A 21,255-nucleotide genomic window follows, 5' to 3' on the forward strand; every position below is an offset into this window, starting at 1 on the left:
AGAACAACCGTGCTTTAACTTAGGCCTCAACTATTTACAATCTGAATCAGTAATTTAGAAGAGCATTCCAAGTTTAACAAGCCTTGAGGAAATCGCAGATTCAAAAGAGGCAGGCAATGAGTACAACTCCAATCAACCACATTTAATCATTCAGAAGTCCCAACGGTTTAGCATCTGACTCACTAGATGTTTGGCACACTCACTTTTAACTCACCAAGCCCTAGTCCTCGTCCATGACTTCATTTCCCAGTTGACCAGGGTTCACCGGGAAATGATACTATGTAATATCCAAAAAAATGCATTAAAAATGTGTTGGGAGTATCAATATTATCCAATGGTCCAGAAAATCTATAATTCAGCATCAATGTCCCAAGTATTACTAGAATTGTACAGCAGATGCCATAAGTGAGAAATGGAATATTAGAGAAAGCTCAACTTTCTTTTGAAGTTTTTAAGGGCATGACGGTCTTCAATTTTAAAAAGCCAAGAATAAAGTCCTTGCAATTACATCCTAGATAGACCACGGAGATGTGTGCTGGGCCTTTGTCCAAAAGGTGGTGTTATAGAGCTTCATCAAACTGACTTCTATATTGGGCAGACTTTCCTTAAAGAGTGTAGATCCATTTGTTGGAAGTTTGGAGGCAGAAAGCTTCAAAACTGAAAATTCTCAAATGGCTGGACAGAGAAATCAGTGGGAAAATGCTGCTTTTGGCTGGACAGTCCTAAGTAAGAAAACAGTACCACAGGCTTTAGAGGCATGGCCACAAGGACTGCAAGATAATCAAGTTTCCAACAGGAAATACAAGAGTTAGAGCTGAGGTTTGCTGCCAAATTTCAGAATTAGAGCAACACAAAGGCCTTAGCATACAAGGACACATACCTGAACTAATTGCTCTGTGTGTTGATGTAGCTCCTCCAGAATAGGCAAGGTCTGCTCGGGCATGCAATGCTCCAAAATCCGTTGGATAACACGACAGCCATAAGGATGAGTTGATAGAGCAAAAACCTTTAGTAAAAATAAAATAGCTCAGGTTCAGGTTGCAAAAAGGGAAAGGATTAAAACAGCATATACAGAATAAATTTATGATATGTAATGTAGTATAGTGGAAATTTTATTTAAAATGGTAACTTTTTGTTTTTGTGATACAGACAGCCCCCTATTTCAAAAAGCCCTATTTACAAACTCATTATTACATACCTTGAAGCCGACTAGAAGTAGAATGCTGTGAACTTCTGTTTTGAGTGTGGTTAAGCTGTAGGATATTCTCACGTGATGCTACCATCAACCAGCATCGTGAGATACAATGCTGTAGGAAACTCTCACGAGACTGCCCGGGAAGGGGATGTGGTGCGAGAGGGAGCCAGGTACGGATCAGAAGGAGTGAAGATGCGGGACGGCCATGGGGTCAGGAGCACTGTTATCACCCAGCATTGCGAGAGTAACCATCTCTTCATCGTCTCCTGTGAGTGTTAACTTTTAATCATGATCTTATGACAGTATGTAGTTATTTTTATTATTATGTACTGTGCTAAGATGTTTCGTGTATTGGGAAGTTCTTTATATACATATAAAGGTATACTATCTTCTTCTTTGGCTTGGCTTCGCGGACGAAGATTTATGGAGGGGTAAAGTACAGGTCAGCTGCAGGCTCGTTTGTGGTTGACAAGTCCGATGCGGGACAGGCAGACACGGTTGCAGCGGTTCACGGACAAGTTGCTCTTGTGTCTTGGTGTGAGCTTGCAGGCGCCTCAGATTGAAGAGACTGCCATCCGTGCGGTTCCGGATGTAAACAGCGTCTTCATTGTTGAGGTCTTTCATGGCTTGTTTCAGCATCATGCTGAAGAAGACTGAAGAGAGGGTTGGTGCGAGAACGCAGCCTTGCTTCACGCCATTGTTAATGGAGAAGGGTTCAGAGAGCTCATTGCTGTATCTGACCCGACCTTGTTGGTTTTCGTGCAGTTGGATAACCATGTTGAGGAACTTTGGGGGGCATCCGAGGCGCTCTAGTATTTGCCAAAGCCCTTTCCTACTCACGGTGTCAAAGGCTTTGGTGAGGTCAACAAAGGTGATGTAGAGTCCTTTGTTTTGTTCTCTGCACTTTTCTTGGAGCTGTCTGAGGGCAAAGACCATGTCAGTAGTTCCTCTGTTTGCGCGAAAGCCGCACTGTGATTCTGGGAGAACATTTTTCGGCGACACTAGGTATTATTCTATTTAGGAGAATCCTAGCGAAGATTTTGCTTGCAATGGAGAGCAGCGTGATTCCCCTGTAGTTTGAGCAGTCTGTTTTCTCGCCTTTGTTTTTGTACAGGGTGATGATGGTGGCATCACGAAGGTCCTGAGGCAGCTTTCCTTGGTCCCAGCAGAGCTTGAAAAACTCATGCAGTTTGGCATGCAGAGTTTTGCCGCCAGCCTTCCAGACCTCTGGGGGGGGATTCCATCCATACCTGCTGCTTTGCCACTTTTCAGTTGTTCAATTGCCTTATATGTCTCTTCACAGGTGAGGACCTCATCCAGCTCTAGCCTTAAGGGCTGTTGAGGGAGCTGGAGGACGGATTCTTGGACTGAGCGGTTGGCACTGAAAAGAGATTGGAAGTGTTCTGACCATCGGTTGAGGATGGAGATCTTGTCGCTGAGGAGGACTTCGCCATCTGAGCTGCGCAGTGGGCTTTGGACTTGGGGTGAGGGGCCGTACACAGCTTTTAGAGCCTCGTAGAAACCCCTGAAGTCGCCAATGTATATACTATATACTAGACTAACTGACGCTAAATAGGGATTATTATGTACCTGTTCCAACTTGCATACAAATCCGAATTAAAGACAAACCGAGGTAACGGAACTAGTTTTTAACCCAGGGACTGCCTGTACTACAAATTGCTCAAGATGATTGTCTGTACTGCTATATATTTATGCCATGTGCTGGCCATTCCCCAAAAACCTTCATATATTAATTTTTCTAATACATGCTGTTCTTAAAAAAAATCTTTCAACTCCATCTTCTTACTCCTATTCTTTACAGCTATATTGCTCAGTTTTCTTTCATCAACAGAATGCCCAAAGTAAACAGCCTTTGCTATTAACTAAACCAAAATGCCACTGATTTTTCATAAACTTGAATCATATTTTCTTACAGAATTTAAAGCTTTCCTTCTAAAGCTGCTGTTGGTTAGAAAATGAAGATCTGACAAATTACAGAGCGAACAATAACCTGATGGAGGAACTGATCAGGTCAGGCTGCACCCATGGGTAGAAATGATCACAGTTACATTTCTACTTAGAATTTACATGTTCAAAATTTTTTTTCCTACCTTCCAGGGTGGACGTTCACACACGAACGACCAAAACTCGAAACCTCCATTTCCTTACATGAATTTACACTGAATATCAGAAGTGTGTCAAGTCGGGGCTTGCAAATATGTGTTATTCGTTAGCCCGTTGTTGCAGACCACCTGCAGTTCAGTTTCGACTGCAGGTAATCCACAATAATGACTAGGGAGCTGCAGGTACAAATTTTGGAACGAGAATGAGTCACTCATTTACGTTCCAATCTTTTTACAGACTGTGTTCAGGGAATTTGGGAATAATTTCCCAGAAGACAGTGGCTATGTAAAAAAAAAATCATAAATGTTTCGGGTTGGGATCCTTTTATTGAAAATGTTTTGGTAAGTCTGAATTTGAGACTTAGCCAGATGACGTCTGCTGAGGGGTATGCCCACTTCCATAACCAATCTCATTGTTCTACAGCTTGCACTCATGATTGCTTGTGCGGACAATGATCAGGGTGACCCTCACTGCTCTAATATCTAAACCACCCAAGATTTTAAAAAAATTTACTTGGCTGAAATGCAGAGCAACTGAAATCAATGTGATTAAAAGAAAAAAATCTCATCAAGTCATACCTGTCCTTGGAAAGCGTCAATGATGAATTGCAGAGACTGTGGCTGCACACATTCAATGCACTTCTGTACAACATGGTTTCCATTCTGATCTTTGACACATTTCAGGACATGGCCATCAAGCTCCTTCACCATCTCATTCTGTATGCCAAGGTGGGAATGCGGAAAACATTAATAAAAGTTATACTTTAAGCCACAAACATTGCAAACAAACAAATCATTCCCTTTCGTGTGCAAATCATATACAAATTCTTTTCTTGGGCAAATGTTTCTTGGATCTTTGATATACAGTTTATTTTTAAAACTTTGCCCTAATGACTCAGACATCATGAATGAAATCTTATTAGTTCACATTATAAAGCAAATAAGCATTTGGATTTAAATGAAATTGTGGGACTCTGCTTCCACACCAATGCATGAAACATTTTGAAAACCTGCTATAACTATTTAGAAAGGATTAGATATGGAGATATAACCCTGAAATTTGCAATGACATGGAAATATGGTCAACAGAGAAGTTACAAATCACAAGATGGCAGGAAGCTGATGGAAGAATGTAGGAATGTAGGATGTAGGAATCCAATGCAGGAATGCAAGAATATGATTTTGACAGGTAGAAATATACTGTTTTAACAAGAGTACAATAATTTGGGCATAAACCTTTGAAGGTAAAATAATGAATTAAAAAACCTGCTGAGCTTTAAAAAATATAATATAGATAGATAGATATAAAATTTAGTTTATGGAAAACCAGAGTTGCTGGAGAAGTTTTTAAAAAATGACATGGAAAGGTGTTCGACCCATTGCATACTCATGTTGATTAAGATAATTCATACAGCCTTATCTCTATCCAGAACTTGACCTTTTCCTTTTGAATGCAGCCACCATCACCCTCTTTTCCTCATCTCGTTAATCTTTGACCATTTGCTTTGAAATTTATACGCTTTGGATTATGACCCCAAAAGTAAGGAAATAGATCCTTACTCTTTACTCTTTCTAAACCCCCTCCTAATTTTAATCTCAATTAAAATCTCCCCTTAGCTTCCTCTATTCCAAGGAAAACAAACCACCACCTTGCCTGAATTGTGGCAAACAAGTGACAAAAACTACAGAGAATTCCAAATGTGACCAAAGTGGCAGCAAGCTGCGCAAAACCTCTGGCTCTTCCAACCTTGTATAAAAGGATAGCATTCATTATGGCTTTTTAAAATCAACTTATTGACCTGTCCTGTTTATCTTGAACGATCTGTGCACATACACTCCAAAGTTCATGTGTTGTTCCACGCAACTCAGCGTCCTTCCATATTCTATATGGTCCCTTGCTGTTTTATCTCCCAAATGTGTAAACCCTCATTTCTCTACATTAAATTCTATTTGCCATTTTCCTACTCAATTGATCAGACTACAGCACAAGGATTCCTCCCTCCATAACCATTCAGCTAACTTTTATGAGACCTGAAAATTCTCATCATGGCCTATAATGAGGACTAAATCATTAACCCATAACAAAAAAATACTAAAACTTTGTGAACCCCAGCCTTTTAGCCACTGAAATAGTCAACTATTTCTCTCTGCTTCTTGCCACTTTCCCTTGGACTGCAAAAAATATTATAGCCACATATACATCCATGTTCAGGTTTATTTCACCATTAATTGGCACTATACATTTCTATTGTGGTTTGGAATTTCCTTGCATTTTATTTGCCATTTTTTTCATGCCTTCTCTTTGTTTTCCTGATTTCCTTCTTAATTTCTCTTATAGTTTGTCTTTAATACACTGATGTTTGGGAGAGGAATTCTTTATACAACCCGTTTTATTGGCTTCTCCCATCTCCCTGTTATCCACTCTGGCAGTTCCATCAAATTTATGAGAACATGTTTGCAGTGAAACCCTAGAATGTCTATGAAGGACAACCATTGCTCCATTTTATTATCCTGATGCTGTTTCTGTGGAGCTAACACATTTTCCCTATGTCCACACAGGCATCTTCCCAAATGTTCTGCTTTTCTCCCATGTTTCAAAGACATGCAGGTGATAGGTTCCTCAACATGGTTATCCAACTTGATAGGTTAATTAGCTACTGTTAAATTGCTGCTGGTGTGCAGGCAAGTGGAAGAATCTAAGGGAGTTCATGAGAAAGTAGCAGGAATAAAATAATGAGATTATTGTAAGATTAAACAGTGGCCAGCACAAACACAGTGGGCTGAAGGGCCTGTTTCTGCATTTATTCCATAATTCCATGATAAATGCAATGAAGGGATTATGCACTCAGGCTGATAGTTTACATTGGAGTTATCGCTATTTCCTAGATGTACTAGGTAATGCTCGTCAAAAATGTGCAGATTTGCTTTTCCACCTGCAATGCTTTCCAGGTGTGACCATCTTTCTCTCTGTTGTTGGTTCAATCCATACAGACTCACTTATGTTTTGATTATTCTTTTAACATATCACTCCTTCCAAAAGTGGGTTTCTTTAGCTGATATTGGCAGCCTACCTACCCTCTTTTTTAACTCTCATCTTGTTGAAAAAAAACCATGAAACCAGGAACATTTTTGTCAATCTACCCCATTTAAGCCAATTTTCTGTAATAGCTACAATACAATTCCCAGGGATTCAATCAGGAATTACTGCATTTACCTCAAGCACAGACAGTGGTTAAAGATTCAACAGCAATTTTCTGTGAGATCGAATGCAAGGAAAATGAGAATGCAATTAGACTTTTTCCAAACAGTGATGCAGTGGACAAACAATTAGCTGAATTTGTGCCACACCAGGTCAGTTAGATATGGGCAGTAAAATGGCAGATGCAATTTAATCTGGACCGTGACATATTTCATTTGGGAAGTCAAATGGATTCTTGACAGCAAGAGGATCTTGGGATCCAAGTCCTTAGCTCCCTAAAAGTGGACATTCAAGTAGATAAGAGTGGCAAAGAAGGCTTATGGCATGCTTGCCTTCATTGGCTATGCATTGAGTTTAAGAACCACTTGCTCTAGACCCAATTGTTACTGAAATATTTTGTTTGAGAAAAAATTGTCATTGGCCAATTTCCTTTGGAGTTATGAAACCGTGCACATAACAAGTAAATCAGGTACAATTAAAACTTTAAGCAATCCCTTACTAATCACAGGGCACCTATGGCATAGGGATTACTTAAGATGGTATGCGAGTAGAAAGAAAAAGTTTGACGCTACTTTATAGAATGCAATGTAAAATCCAACAAAGGGCAAAATAAATTGAAGTCAAGACACAAAATGAAAAGGTGGAAAGATTTTCCACCCATTATAATTAATGGGTAGAAAACTTGGATGTTTCTAGTATGTGGCCTTGAGTAAATCCACATGAAATATGCCCCAAAAAACTTGGACCAAACACTAATTCAAGCTTACGATGATTTGTTGGTCTGGAGGAATGGATTCCAGGGCCTTCTGTATCACACGACAGCCATACATCTGCAGTGCTAAAGAAAGGACGTGCCCGCGAATACGTTGAGCCAGTGCCAGCTTTTGATCCAAGCTTCCAAACTAGAGAACAGGGAGCACAGTCATTTTACTGGGATGCAAGTTCTATAATTACACAGACCATTCTCGTTTCAGTCAATCCTCCTACCCGAAACACTTCATCCACTCCTTTCAATTCACCAGCTTGAAATAACTATGAGATAACATTCTCGCTAGTCATGGAAATAAGTTTCTCCCTAATTTTTGAAAACTAGAGATAAACCATTTTTATTAAGGGCAACACCAATTATATGCTCCGCAAAATCTATTTTGGTCTCCATTAGAGATCAGAAAAAGTTGTTGATTCTTTCGGCCCTGAAAGCTCTATCACTACCAACACCCCAACCAGAACTGGGAATGAGTCATTCTCTTGTGCTTGTTAGTTTTCTCACTGGAAAATATGCAAACGTGGTCATTCTACAAGGTGATCCACTGGGCAAAAACCACAATGGGAGTTGGATACAACCAAAACAGTGCTAATTATCTCATTCTGAAAATGAGTTACTTCTAACGGGGTCAGTTGAAAACACAAGCCTGTTCATTGTACGTCTTAATTAATCCATCAATTTTTTTTAATCAATGTTGGTTTATTTCAAAGCCCTCAATTTTCCCCAAACCGTTAGTATGAGCAAAGCACATTGAATGTGAACCATTAACCTATCTTGCCTTGTCCCCATTCTATGGGGGCTAACAAAGGCTACATTTTCGACTTACCTCAAAAAATTTCTGAATTACGTAATTTCCGAAAACATCCACCATCAATTGATAGGCTGCCTGCAGAATTTCATTGAAAACCAGCTGTCTCTCTGCAGGGGTAGCTCTTTCCAATTTAAGCTGAATAAACCTGAGGGCCAAAATATTTTAAGTCAATATGGTTCAGGAAGTCGATGGAAGATTTTGTAACTTATACCAATAGCTTTGCATGTTTTGAATTCAAAGAAATCAGCCTTCATGAAAGCATTAAAAACCACCCTCCCCAAATCACAAGCTCCTTTCACACTTGCAAGTGATCCTCAGAATTAACTGCCAATCAGCCTTTAAAATGTCTAGTATGAAAGCAAAATCAGCTCAACGCTGGCATCTGATGATGTCATCTCGTGCGGGGATTGACAGCCCCTAGTACAATCCACAGCGTCTGCAGATGCCCGCAGATCAAAATACATTGATCAGGCTTTAGGGCCGGTCCACCATAGCTTGATAAGTCATGATGTCACCAGTTCAAGGTAGACAGTCTTAACCCCGAGTATGGCTCCTTACAAGTGTGAAAGCATTCAGTGTCCCAGTTAGGACCCCCATTCCTATCCCAGGACACTGAACGGTCAATTTAGTGGGATGCAAGTGTGATAGGGGGTATAGAAAAATGTGACTCATCCCTGCAATTCTTTCAAAAGGGAAATTTGAGCAATTATCTTGCCAACCCAAACCAGAAGTTAGTGACTTTCCAATATACTAAACCAAAAAGGCTATAACATCTAGATGTTTGCAAGCACACTGTTTGCTGTGGATGCATACATGGTGGTTGACAGATGGTATTCAATCAAGATCAGGTACAGCAAAATTTCAGTGTTTCCATTCCAAACTAAATATGAGCAGAGGAAAATCTTCTGTCTAAATATGGACTACATTACCTATGCCTTCTTCCCTCTTTTACGTTGCCTTCCCTTGACCCTAACACCAGTACCTATTTTACTCTGTGTGAATCATGCAAATTACAGAATACACTTGTGCATATTGATACATGTTCCACTTGATTTTCTCCTGCAACACATTTGATTTATTGTCACATATACTGAGATACATTAAAGAGCTTTCTTTTACATTCTATCCAGGTAACTTCATTCATACATCACGTAGCGCAATAAATTTTGTAGGGAATAGTGTTACAATGTCAAATAATGCAGGTAGAGTGTAACAAAAACATGCTGCAGAGTAAAGGAAAAAACTGCAGTTAAAATAGTGGAAGGACATTGTTTTTCCAGTGAGAGCTATTTAAATGCTGTGAAATGCAGGCTATAACTTTCATAAGGTTGTGCACTTTTCCACAAATTTATCAAAATGCATTGATAAAAGTCAATTACATTCAAGCCTTTGGAACTGTATTCCACAATGCACCATACATCACATTAAACCTGACAGTCACAAACTTTTCCTGGGATTTAATGTCATCAAAGTGTGTGGCTCAATTAACCATATTTTGGCCAAATTCAACATAAGGTAGAACATTAACCAAGTAATGAGGAAAGTAATACTTCAATTTTGATCCACCTATGTGACTATGATGTCTTCCACTGCTCCATGACCATGTACTTAAACACAAATAACTACAAAAGATACCCCAATTCAAACAACAATTTACCACACCTTGAACCATGTTGATCCTGAGAGAATTCCATGATGTGGCCAGCTATTTCACGTAGTTGAAGGTTTGGATAACGATTGTTACGGAAGTCCTCCAGTAATCTGCTGCGGCCTGACGGCATCACATCTGACATACTATACCGCAGGCGTGATGGCGGAAATAACTGACTGCTGGAGCTAAACAGGCTGGAGGCACTGTTAACACTGCGGTACTTGGCTTCAGCTCCTGGGGCAGCCGAGATGAATCTTCCACTGCCATTTGTAAGCCCACCTACCATACAAATGTATCACGATTGGAATTTATTCAATGAGGTAACTTGCACTATGTATTACTACGTCAGCAAAAAACAATATTTTAAAATTTCATTACAAGGGTAGCTCTCGATGTGACGACGGAGACACTGGCACAATTGTGATTCCCTCATTAGTGTGCAAGAGGAACTTTGCAAATGTACCTTACATGACACAAAATATATTTAAACACTCACTACATCCCAATTTCTGTGATGAATTGAAGTACTAGCCTTAAAACTATTCAGAGCACAATGAGTACATGAAAGAGCAGCTCCACAAGAGCAAGCACATCATAACTGTGCAATTAAGGACATTTTTTTCCACTCACTATGCATACAACTCCAAAAATTGTCAAAGGCATTCCTGGAAACTAAATATAAAATTCTAAAAGTCTAGGGAAAAGTCACATGGCAAAGCTATGCTAAATAATCCGATAATAAACTATTTAAAAAATGAACATCTGGAATAAAAATTAATAACAAGAGAAAATTAACTGAAAGTTACCCACCCCTCTTACCCAGGTTAAGGCTCGATGATGATCCATGGGATGATAATGATGGTGGTGGTGTTAGCGAATGGCTGGGGCCTTGGTTTGGAAGAGGCATTCCTACTGGGCCAGGGGAAGATGAGAAACCCAATCCATTGTAAAAGTTGTGGCCAATGGGAGCAAGGCTGCTGGTTGTTCGCTTGTATAGATCAGAGCTTCCAGTGAGTGAGTCTCTCCTAGAACCACTGCTGGTGTTTGAGCTGCCAACTGAACAGAATTAAAAAGAGGTTTATTTTTCCTGGGAACAAAAATAACTAATTACAAATCTCATGGCAATGGGCAATTTGGCACATGAAACAAGTTCCTTCCACCACCTTGGCTTCAATTACAGTCCAACGGATCCTGGAGGAATAGTCCGATTTTTGCAAACAAATGGTCAAATTCGCTGCAATTCTCATGAACATTTTGCAAAATCATTATTTATGAAGTGTAACATTTCTGCAACTCAAAAGGTCGGCATGCTAAATTCCTGTGCTGCATTTACTTAAAACAGGCGAAAATACCCAGTATAGAAATAGGTTCCTATATATTATGCCCAGAAATTCCATTTTAAGTAGGGTGAGAAATACAGGAACTGCAATGGTGCAACTCACAAGGAAAAATATTAGCTTAAAGGGGGGAAAATGCATTAACATTAAGCCAAAGATGCCTCAACGCAAAAGTGAAGTGTCATATTGTTACCCATTATCTTTTATGTTAAAACTCAAGGTTATACCATGGAACTTTTGTTTGTAGAAAAATATCTTTAAAAAGAAAATAGTACTTTGAGTCTCCAAGCACCTTAAATACTTTAAAAGCCAGTAATATGCCTCACAGGGCAAATCTTTACATTGAAGTTGTGCACTTAGCATCGTACTACTGCAATTAAAAATGTACCTGCTGATCCAAATCCTCCAAGCGCAGATCCAAGGGTCGCCCCAAGTGAACTAGTGCTTCCAAAACCCAGGGAAGTGCCGCCAGGCTGGCCAGACCCTTGAGAGAACAGGGAATTGCTCTGTGAAGTGCTAGACAGGGAATTGTTACCGTAGAAGGAGTTTGAGGCCAAACTGTTGGCGGGTTGCTGTTGTGGCTGTTGTTGTGGCTGTTGATTGCTCATAGGGCGAAAGGAGCCATTTGACGTTCCTGCTAAACCACTTGCTGTACCATTTGCGGAAGCTGCTGCAGCAACTGCTGGAACACGAAAGATTTATTGAAAGGCCAAGGAGTTAAAAAGGCTGGCAATGAAATTTCAATGAAATACAAAGGACACCAACTTTTGTCCATATCAACACTCCGCTTTCTAGGAACACGACTGACAGAGGCACTAGCAGGTCATGCATAAATGACAAAGCAGCAATCTCTCATGAAACAGTATGCTTCTGATTATCTCCTGTCAATGTCATTCACGTGAACAATCCCACAATGTTTGAGAAACAACTACTGTGACATCTATAGCACAATACAAATTTTTTTATGGCGACATGTTTAGGGGTGCATATCTATAAATATGAAAAGCACAGTAGTTATCAAACAAACTTCTAACAACGAAGTACAGTACAACTCGGATTATCCGAAATCAGATTTTCCAAAATCTTCATTTATCCAATTTTTTTAAAAATTGGGTGAATGAGAATATCCGAAACAAATCAGAAATCCTCATTTATCTCATTTTTCAGGGAGCCAAACTGACTTCACAGATTGAAAAAAAAATTCACTTGACATGAAATTATAATGACAATTGTCCTCTTTTCAGTTAACTCCCTCCCCTCTCTCTTTCCATAATGACAATTGTCCTCTTTTCAGTTAACTCCCTCCCCTCTCTCTTTCCATTTCATTTTTACCTACCCCATTAAATTTTCTCTCCAACTCTCCCTCTCAAACTGCGTGCCATTGTCTCCCAGCCGCAAGTGGTCGGAAGAATACCTTGTCCTGGTGTCATCAAGGAGAGTGGCCTCCTGGCAGGAGTGGGACCTCAGGCTCAGTGGCATTCCCTTCTCTCCCTCCTTCCCTGGCACACCGGATGCCAACACAGACTCTGAATCCTCCCCCCTCAGCCTACTTCATGCATGTGCGTTAGGCCTAGAAGAGGATTCAGAGTCAGAACTCCAGCATCCGGGGAGACAGGAGACCACCAACGTTAGTGAGTGTTCCAATGGCCCAGGAAGCCACCCAGGCAGCGGTGGGTTTCTTGTCAAGATCGACAGTGGCGATTGGGTTCGTCTCGGTGATCGGCGGCAGCTTCAATTTTTTGTGAGAAGTAAACATTATTTTAATGCTTTAAAACCCTTCCCTTGTTGTTTGTTTAAACATTGATACAAGTGATTTGCTGTTCCACCTGGGCTGTTTTTAAAAAAAAATTTCTCAAAAAAAAACCACTTATGCAATATAGGCCAGGTCCCATTCTCCTCCCCCCCCCCCCCCCCTTTCGGATAATTGGAGTTGTATTGTACATTATAAGAAAGAACATTTTAACCACCAATTCCTCATTTATAGTAGCCCCTCATACGAAGCAAAAATTAAGGCAGCATTAAAAATGGACAACTTGTATTACAATCTTGTTTGAGTTTATCAAAGCATCCTCATCCAAATCCCATATTTTAAAAGAAATTTTATTTGTGTGAAATGTTGATCACGCTACATATACTCGCTCGCTGAACAAAACATGGCCTCCCACCATATAAATCATTTTGTCAGAACTAAATGTGCGTCAAATGACACCAATGGTAGAAGAGCACCACCATAGACTAGAAATTGGAAATATTGCCCCAATAAGGATTGGGTCTCAAGGCTAATCTCCTAAAGCAATTCAATTATCAATTATCTATGTATACAGTATACACAATAGGCAATATTTTAAATTGAAACACGGGGCTTTAGTGCTAGAGGATGCACATGTATTGGAGCAGAAAGGGGACAATAGAAAGGGAATGTTTCAGAAGTTGTGACGTGGCTGCGCTGTATCAATCCAAATCTCTCCCCAACTGCGCATCCGAGCTTATAGCCTATTTTTGTTTGCCTGGAGAGTATTAACTCAGTTTTCAATGACTTTTTTTTTGTGGCTTATAGCAGGAATACTTGAAAAGACTGTCACCATATGCTCATTTTTGATCTGTGCAGGTAGACCTCGACTTACGATATTTTTGACTTACTACAGAAGTCCCGGAACCGAGCTCCGTCGTAAGTCAGGGTCTACCTGTATTTTGTGTTCATTGGGTGAAAGAAAATTCATCATCAAAGGGTCAACTGGCTAGCACAGCTCATGTATCAGTGGGTTGGGAAGTTGGCGAACTGGATATATAGCTGAAAAACAACAGCAAAAGGTCCAATTTGCAACAAATTTGCAATTAATTTAAATTGGAACTGTTCAATTGGAGCACAAAATATAAGCAAAATTGAGAACAACCCTCCGTACTGACACAGAAGTATCTGACAAGAAACTTTTTTTTTGCCGAGAATACTGCAGGATTCAGACAACAAAAGCATTGCGGCAATTGTTCTTCCAGGGTTCAGCTTCAAGCAGTGAAAATTATTAAATACAGTTGTCGCTTGTCAATCTACTTTCGGACTTCTCACCAAACAGCCAGCCTTACCTGCCTGCGCTGCGGATGGACTGATGATTACAGGTGCAGGAGCGACAAGGCGTACAGGAGCTCCCAGGCCATTTCGAGCCCCAGCATTCACCACAAGAGCACCAGTTTGGTCATAGTAAGCAGCTGGAGCAAGGACCTGATAGCCTGAAACAAGGTGTGAAAGGATGTAACACAACAATAATGTCAAATGGAAACAGTCCAGCAGTGAAGACTGAAAGACTGACAGGAGAGTAACCTTATTCTGTCCAACTGTACTACACTTCCATAATTCATTTCTTAAAATTATTTATGCTTACACACTCCTAGATTGTCTGTTTCAAAACTCAAATCATAATTTTCACTCTTCTATTACTGATTTGTCCAAGCTTTTACCTTTCAATCCAAATAGCTGCTAATTCATCCAAAAACCCTGTTGACTTTGTTAAAGGTACACAAAAAACCACTCATTTATCTATTCATTATTTCCAACAAACCCTCAGACCTTTGTTTAAATACACTGGCCCTTCCACTTCTCTCACCTTAATCTGCAAGGCCCAGTGTGGAACTTCAATAATTCTAATCTATATTCTTCTCCACCCTGGTGCCCATTTCACCTGGCATTTAACCTGCTTGATATTCCTTCTTTGAAGCTCCCAGCTGTCCCAAAATTAGTAACGAGAGTACTGTTACAATAACAAGTACAATATACAGATGCACTAAAACTCTTACTTGTTGTGGCCAAACAGGTATGCAAAATACAGCCATTACAAATGGTATACATTAATTACAATATACCAAGATAGTAAATGAGATAATAAATACAAAAGGATATATTGATAAATATTCATATCTTCCATTAGTGCAAGAACAAAAAAGTGACAATTCAATAGTGCAGATCATTTTTTTTGGATGATCCCAGTGGTTTATGTTTTGGGTAGTGTGGGAGGATTCAAAAGTCTGATCTTATTCTTGAGCCTCGAGGTGCTGGACTTTAGGCTTCTGTACCTTCTGCCTGGGGGCAAGATGGGATCAATCACAATGTTGGCTGCATTCTTGAGGCAGTGTGTCACATTGAGGTCTTCAATGGATTGGAGGTCCCTGCACATGATAAGACTTGGCTAGGTTTGCCACTTTTGACAGTCTTCTGTATTCCTGAGCACTTGAGTTCTCAAACCAGACCATGATGCAACCAATCAGTTTAACTTCCCCAGTACATTTTGTGGAAGTTTGATAAAAGAGTACGTGACAAAATGCCAAATCTCCTCAGACTTATTAGGAAGTAGGGGTGCAGGCATATGCCTTCTTCACGATTGCTGTGATGTTCTGGCTCCAAGGGAGGTCTTCCAATACATGGATTCCCAGGAATTAACCTTTTCTACCACCATCCCTTGGTCTCCCCTCCCTTAAGTTCACAATAAGTTCCTTGGTCTTGCCAACTTTGAGAGCAAGATTGTAGTTCAGGCACTACATAATCAGATTCCCAATCTCCATGTGACATTCTGACTCATCATTTCCTGTTATTCAGCCAATAATGGCTGTGCCATCAGTGAATTTAGAGATTGCATGGGAGTCAAACTGAGTGTGTAGGAGACTAATTTCGCGCAACAAGAGTTTCTGGCCATACTCTGTATCTCATTCACCACAGGCAAAACACATGGTTCTTAGGTAATTGCAGGCTCTAGGAATGTGTAGTTTCAACAAATCTGGAAATCACCATCTCCCTTTAACACACCTCAGCACATGCGAACAAACTAAAACATTCAAAGAACAATGGGCCATGTTTTAAGTATATTAGGCCAACAACACTAAACAATATGCTGCCTCATGATTGAACAATGAGGGCAAATGTGTCATTGCCAGAAGAGTTAAAGAAAACTTCAAAAGTGTTTAAACCCTCCAAATTTATTAACCAATATTGCGTGTTATAGTTGGACCTCAATACACTGAAAAGTGCAAACGAGAAATGCACTTCCTTTTCGATTCCATGCTGCAGCTGACATAACATATCCATCAATAACCAGTCACACTGCATGTGGAACTCAATTCCAAAATGGACAACACAAGTTACTCAAAAATGGAACATTCAAAGTAAAGATATACATTTTTTTCCTCAAAAAATTGCTTTGAACTCTTAAACTATAAATTAAATCACATGACAGAAATGTGCTTTGGATCGTTTGCCATAAGCCATCATCAGAAAATTAAGGTTTGCCCTTTCATTCAACTTGGCAGTATGCCCTAAAAATAACAGCATTAAACTTGTTCTCATACAAATTTCTTGCAAACCATTCATCTTTGCCCTGCACCCACCTCCCACCCCCAACAAAGCATGTCTGTTGCAGAGAATTAATCAATATTTTACCTGGCATTCCAGTAGCCAGCCCTTGGCTAAAAGCTAAAGCTGAGTTGACCGCAGCAGCTGCTACCAGGCTATCTGCTTGTTGGCCTTGTTGGCTTTGATTTGGGGTCAAAGGCCGCTGATTGGCTCCAGCACGCAGAACCTGATACAAAATGTATGGGATCATCGAATCATTACTTAATCCACATAGAATGAATCTTCAATAAAAAGAATTCAGAAGAGTTTGCAGACCATATGGTTCTGAGGGAATTGTTTCTGCTGATAAATCAACAAATGTCTAACTACGCAGCATGGACATTCATCAATGCTCCCATTGCCAGGACCCCACGAATATTCTGGGGTCATCACCTAATAAAAAACCCAAATTGACTGGCAGAATAAATATCATGGCAAAACTGTGGCAGGTGAGAGCTTGGGTAGCTTATGGTGGGTGACTTACCTTCTGACACTTCTAGATCTTTCCATCATCTACAACCACCAATCAGCATAACATTGGAGTAATTCCCACTTGGCTAGATCCAACAAATTTCAGGAAGCTCAAAATTATTGAGGGCAAAGCAACCTGCATGATTGGCACTTCAATTAGACAAAATACCCATTCTATCACCTGCACACTGCTGAACTCTACAAAAGGTAGCTGCCTTGAAGATGCTTTGGTAAACTTGAGGGTAGGGGCAATGGTAAAAGAGCAAAACAATGAACGTAACAAAAACAGTGCACTAGTCTTTATTGCAGAGGAATTAATCGAGCAGAGCCACTTTCCCCAATTATGCAGAGTGATGATGACACTTTCCCTGGAATAATGCATTTGGTCTCTCTCCCCAATGATGGATATACTTGCAATAGAGGATGCACAGTGAAGTCTTCTTCAGGTAGAAGAGAGAGTAAGCAGATCTGATCAAATGGATTTATAGTATAAAGTAGACATGCCATTCATAAAGAAACACAAAAGACTGTAGATGCTGTAATCCTGAACAAACAATGAACTACTGTAGGGACACAGCAGGTCAGGCACCATCCATAGACAGAAATGGTCAGTCTACAGGTCGAGGCCCTTATTAAAACTAAGACAAAAAGTAGTTGAGAGAGTTGAAATGGTTAGCAACAAGAAGCTCAAGTTTAGATCCTCAGAGCGTTCAGCAAAATTCAGTGTGGCCTTCTAGGTAAGAACAGACTGGGTGACTACCAAATTCCTTAACTCTGTGGGGGTAAACTTGAGCTTTCTGTAGCCAAACGCCCCAATCATTCTAATTTCTATCCTTGACCTCGTCATTGTCAGGGTGAGGCTAAATACAAACCCGAGAAACTTCACCTCACATTCCCTCTTGACAGGCTTAAAGCAAACAGCATAAGGACAATCTATGTTAATTTTAAGTGAACTCCCACTTCCATGATTTTCATCTTTACCTATTCCTGTACTTATTTATTCCCCCCCCCCCCCCCCCACCCCTAACATTTCTTCCAAGCAGTCTCACACATTCAGTCCTATACCCTATCACCTCTGGGTCCCTCCTTCAGCTTCTTTTCCCATTTATAAATGTATTTAACTTTAAAAAATCTTCCTAAAGGGCTCTGATCCAAAATGTACACTGTCCATTTCTATGCATGGGTGCTGTCTGACCTGCTGCGTTCCTAAAGCAGTTCATTGCTTGCTCATGAAGTTTATAAAACTGGTTTACCTCACATTTGATCCACATCATTTAAAAGCAAAATACTAAACCTTAAAGGGCCTTATAGATAACAATACTATGCAACTCTAGAGTATGGTTAAAAATCAATGACCAACATCAAGCACTTGCCCAATTTCACTGCGAGTTTTCTTTTACAAGCCAGTAAATAAATGAATGACTTGCCTGTTGCTGTCCCTGCTGGGCCTGTGATGCAGCCTGCTGGTTTGCTGAACTGTTAGCTGCAGCAGCTGCAGCTTGTTGCTGGAAGAGATTTGCTGGATAAACACCCCATGGAACACCATAGTACTGAGGTGGGACCACTGCAGGACCTATTACAGTCAACACAGGAAATTAAAAATGTTGAGCATTTACAGGGTTGAAATAAATCTATGTGAAAAATATTACCGATGAGCTTTCACTGAAGGTATTTCAGCTAATGTATTTGTCCCTCAAACAGTAAGCCTGACTTTCTTTGGATCATATTTTCTCAAAATGCAACAAAAGCAGTCCATGCCAAACTTGAACTAAAAACAGTTTAAATTGGAGCCTCTTACTCTCACATCAATCGAAAATAGTACAACAGGATTGCTTCCTACAATCAATACTGCATTGCAATTTACATACCAATTACAGATGTGTTTCAACGAAACACAGAAGCTTACGTTGACAACTAATGAAATCAAAATCTCAAATCCTGTTATGCTAAGTCAGCCTAAGTTAACCACTGAATACATCGCAAATAAATGACAGAACTTTTAGGGCACACACAAGCCTGTTGAAAAGGGTTGAAATGGAAATAAGAAATAAATAAAGCCTAAACATAGTCAAGCTATACAAATTTAAATCACATTAACAGAAGTTTCTAGCACCCAGGTAAAATAGTTTTACTTTTCCACATTTCTGAAACATTGATCTATTCGATCCTTTCCTTAACTACAATCAATTTCTACCTCATTAATAAACAATTCTGTGAACTATTAACAGCGGTATTAAAAGTGGATTCAGGTAAGCAAAATATTTAGTCTGGCTCAGATTAGGGTACAGATTGAATTTTTCATTATTGAACACTATTCTCAGTGAGGGCAAGAATGTCATCATCGCCAGACTTTTTTTTACATTGAAATGTTCTGGTTCTTTACTTGAACAAACTACTACGCGCCAGTGAAAATGGGTTAGCTACATCTGAAACTTGACATTGGCACCTGAAACTTCTGCCTTGTAAATTCTCGCCGATAATCCTATTGAGGATGGAAATTAGCTGCTGCACACTGAATAGGTTTGTCACAAATGCAACCAACATCTGCAATTATAATAAAGAAACAGGTGTGATTTTTTTGTCATCATGTCAAAATAAAGTCCTTTCAAGATTGTAGGCACAAGAGACTGCAGATACTGATGGACAGCAAGTAGAGCATCATCTTTGGAGTACAAGGAGATGTTGACGTTTTTGGCTGAGACCCTGCATCAGCACAAGAGCACAGGGCAATGCAGTTAGCATAGCGGTTAGAGCGACGCTAAAACGGTGTCAGTGACCCGGCTTCAAATCTGGGACTGTCTGAAAGAAGTTTGTATGTTCCCCCCATGCCTGTGTGAGTTTCCTCTGGGTGCTCCAGTTCCTTCTGCCATCTAAAACGTATGGGGTTTTAGGTTGATTTGAGTGTGATTGGGTGGCCAGATCCAGTTTTTACCATGCTGTAAATGAAATTTAAATTTTTAAAAAATTTTATTTAAGAGGGGGGGGGAAAAATTGGTAAAGGTAGTAGGGGGAGGGGTAAGATAGCCAGAAGGTGATATATGGACTGGGGAGGGGGTGAAGGATGACAGGCAGGTGGAGATAGATTGGGAGGGAAGGGGAGGGTGAAGGTAGAAAGTGCTGCTAGGTAAGTGGGAATACAAAGTGGTGGAATCTGAAAGTATGGAAGGTAATGATTAGAACTATTCACGGAGAGGTGAAGGACAGATTGAACCAGATTTTTTTTTGGAGGAGCAGAATCAGTGTATGAAATATGTATAGTTGAAGTACAGAATCAGGAGGGGTTAGGACAAAAATGGGAATGTCAGTGTGATTGATGGATTGCCAGGAGAGAGCGTATGGAGAATGGGTTACCTGATTTTGAAAAACTCAATTGAGTACCCAGGCAAAATATTAGACATGTTCCTGGAGTCTGTAATGGGCCCCAGTGTAGCAATGGGTGGAGAAGTCTGTATTGAAATGGGAAGATGAGTTGAAATGGCATTCAACCAGGAACTCGGGATGGGCACTGTACACAGATTCTTTGCAAATTGGTTGTCTAGTCTCCATTTTGTTTTACTGATGAAGAGGCGGCTACGTCAGAAACTCCAAATGGCAGTAGATGAGGTTGGAGAGGTTGCACATTAATCTTTGCCTCACTTAGAAAGGCTGTTCAGAGCATTGTGATAGTAAGTGAGGGAGAACAGAACAACAGAATCAGGGAGAAGATGAGCAGAAAAGGAAGCAAAAGGGGGAGTGTTTTCTACGGAAGGCAAAAAGGATGAAGAAGGGAAGATCTAGCTTCCGGTGGGATTCTATATCAGTGGACTGAAATGCCAAAGAAGAATATTCATCATCCTTGAAAGTTTGGGAGCCATCCACGCTGGTAAAGGCAACTTTCTGAACTAAAAGTCACGTGGAGTAAAAAGGGCATTAGGAGAATGCATCCAAAGACTTCAACAAATTAACCATGCTTCCATATGACGGTCAAATCAATCCTTCAGTTCGATGCATCTTTTGAAATGTACAGATCATCATCTCCGTTCAAACTACCTTTTCTGAGCCGAAGATGGAAGGACTATTTTTTGAATCCAACACTTTGCCACAAGCAATAATCACATTTTGCATTCAACGTGAATGTTCTTGCTGAGCTTGGGTTGCAAATTTCCTTTGATGCTCTATTCACAAAGAGCCTGAAAACAAACTTTTAAATGTAGACATTAAATGATGGGACAGTTAAGAAGGCCTATGGGACATTGGGCTTCATTAAGAAGGACACTTGAGTTCAAGAGTTCAGAGGACATGCTGCAACTCTACAAATCTTTGGTGAGGATTGTGTCAGTTTTGATCAC

The 21,255-nt window shown here is 40.1% G+C and overlaps 1 protein-coding gene and 1 non-coding gene across 15 annotated transcripts in view; both read right to left on the reverse strand.

Annotated features, from left to right (window-relative positions):
* Positions 1-21,255, reverse strand: part of pum1 (pumilio RNA-binding family member 1) — a 137,000-nt gene that overhangs the window by 11,289 nt on the left and 104,456 nt on the right. For 7 of the 14 annotated variants that reach the window (XM_069895305.1, XM_069895317.1, XM_069895316.1 and 4 more), the window contains 10 exons: positions 18,355-18,500; positions 16,505-16,643; positions 14,164-14,307; positions 11,471-11,764; positions 10,556-10,801; positions 9,757-10,024; positions 8,110-8,239; positions 7,285-7,419; positions 3,898-4,035; positions 881-1,006 (listed from right to left, as the gene is read on the reverse strand). In XM_069895305.1, the coding sequence (XP_069751406.1) occupies positions 881-1,006; positions 3,898-4,035; positions 7,285-7,419; positions 8,110-8,239; positions 9,757-10,024; positions 10,556-10,801; positions 11,471-11,764; positions 14,164-14,307; positions 16,505-16,643; positions 18,355-18,500 (1,766 nt within the window). The remainder of the gene's footprint in view (positions 1-880; positions 1,007-3,897; positions 4,036-7,284; positions 7,420-8,109; positions 8,240-9,756; positions 10,025-10,555; positions 10,802-11,470; positions 11,765-14,163; positions 14,308-16,504; positions 16,644-18,354; positions 18,501-21,255) is intronic. The other 7 variants (XM_069895312.1, XM_069895310.1, XM_069895308.1 and 4 more) reach the window with 4 other exon arrangements.
* Positions 19,194-19,276, reverse strand: LOC138742199 (small nucleolar RNA SNORD103/SNORD85). The gene has a single exon (XR_011343988.1). It is a non-coding gene; the product is annotated as a small nucleolar RNA SNORD103/SNORD85 (small nucleolar RNA).

Source organism: Narcine bancroftii, chromosome 8, assembly GCF_036971445.1.
Source record: "Narcine bancroftii isolate sNarBan1 chromosome 8, sNarBan1.hap1, whole genome shotgun sequence".
Taxonomy (NCBI): Eukaryota; Metazoa; Chordata; class Chondrichthyes; order Torpediniformes; family Narcinidae; genus Narcine; species Narcine bancroftii.